At 58.8% G+C, this 1,297-nt stretch overlaps 1 protein-coding gene across 1 annotated transcript in view; it reads left to right on the plus strand.

Annotated features, from left to right (window-relative positions):
- Positions 1-616: 616 nt before the first annotated feature.
- EBI3 (Epstein-Barr virus induced 3) overlaps positions 617-1,297 on the plus strand; it is a 9,931-nt gene continuing 9,250 nt past the window's right edge. Inside the window, exon 1 of the mRNA XM_011967358.1 lies at positions 617-732. Within this exon, the coding sequence (XP_011822748.1) occupies positions 621-732 (112 nt within the window). The 5' untranslated portion in view covers positions 617-620. The remainder of the gene's footprint in view (positions 733-1,297) is intronic.

The following is a 1,297-nucleotide window of genomic DNA, read 5'->3' on the forward strand; positions in this document are numbered from 1 at the left end:
TCTGTCATCCCCCCGTCTCTCTGTGTGTGTCCTCCTCCGCTCATCTGTATCTCTCTGCCTCTCTCATCTGTGTCTCTCTCTGTGTCTCTGTCTTTGGCATCCCCTGTCTCTCTGTCTCTGTCTCTGTCATCTCCCTCTCTCTCTATCCCTCTACCTCTGTGTCCTCCTTTCGTCTCTCTCTGTGTCTGTCTCTGTCATCTCCCCGTCCCTCTATCTCAGTGTCCTCCTCCTGTCTTCTCTGTCTCTCTGCCTCTCTCTCCAGTGTCTGCCTCTGTCTCCCTCCATGTCCCCAAGCCCCTGCCTGCCTGCCTGCCTGGGGTTTCCCCGCCTGCAGGGCAGCGGAAGGAAGGCCAGCAGGACACGCTGTGCTGGGAAAAACCAGCAGGTCTCCACTTCTCCCTTTCACAGCCTCCTCCCCCTGCCCCCACCCTCGGGGCCTTCCGCGCAGGGGTGGCCTGCACTCCCCAGGGGGCTGGGGCTCCTCCGCACCCTAATTCATCTGCCTAGGAGCCCGGCCAGTGAGTCAGACCTGCAGAAAGTCGAAGGGGGGCCTTGACCCTGGACTGGGCTTTCCCCTGGGCAGGTCCCAAGTCCTCACCACCTCCCCTCTCAAGTCTCCCATGACGTTCCCACCCCCGCTCCTGAGAGCAGAGCTGGCCGCAGCCATGACCTCGCAGCTTCTCCTGGCCCTTGTCCTCTGGGCTGGCTGCCTGCCCTGCAGTGGAAGGAAAGGTATGTGGGGTCCCTGGGGGGCCTGGGGGACCCAGGCAGACGGACATGACGCGCGGACTGGCCTCGGATCATGTCTGAGGTGGGAACTCACAGGCCTCCTGTGTGCCCACTGGTGGGATGGGGTTACCCTCCCATTGTACAGGTGGAGGAACTGAGGCACAGAGAGGCAGTGCCAAGGTGACAGAGGTGGAAGGATGTCACTTTGTGGGTGATAGGGACTGGCAGTCACAGCTTAGAGGTATCCATAGAGCTGCACAGACATAAGTACGAATTCAAGTCATAGTCATTCATTTTGTTTCTTTTTTTTGTTTGTTTTATTTTTGTTTTTTTTGAGACGGAGTCTCGCTCTGTAGCCCAGGCTGGAGTGCAGTGGCCGGATCTCAGCTCACTGCAAGCTCCACCTCCCGGGTTCATGCCATTCTCCGGCCTCAGCCTCCCGAGTAGCTGGGACTACAGGCGCCCGCCACCTCGCCCGGCTAGTTTTTTGTATTTCTTAGTAGAGACGGGGTTTCACCGTGTTAGCCAGGATGGTCTCGATCTCCTGACCTCGTGATCCACCCGTCTC

The sequence above is a fragment of the Mandrillus leucophaeus genome, unplaced genomic scaffold (assembly GCF_000951045.1).
Source record: "Mandrillus leucophaeus isolate KB7577 unplaced genomic scaffold, Mleu.le_1.0 Scaffold8, whole genome shotgun sequence".
Lineage (NCBI taxonomy): Eukaryota > Metazoa > Chordata > Mammalia > Primates > Cercopithecidae > Mandrillus > Mandrillus leucophaeus.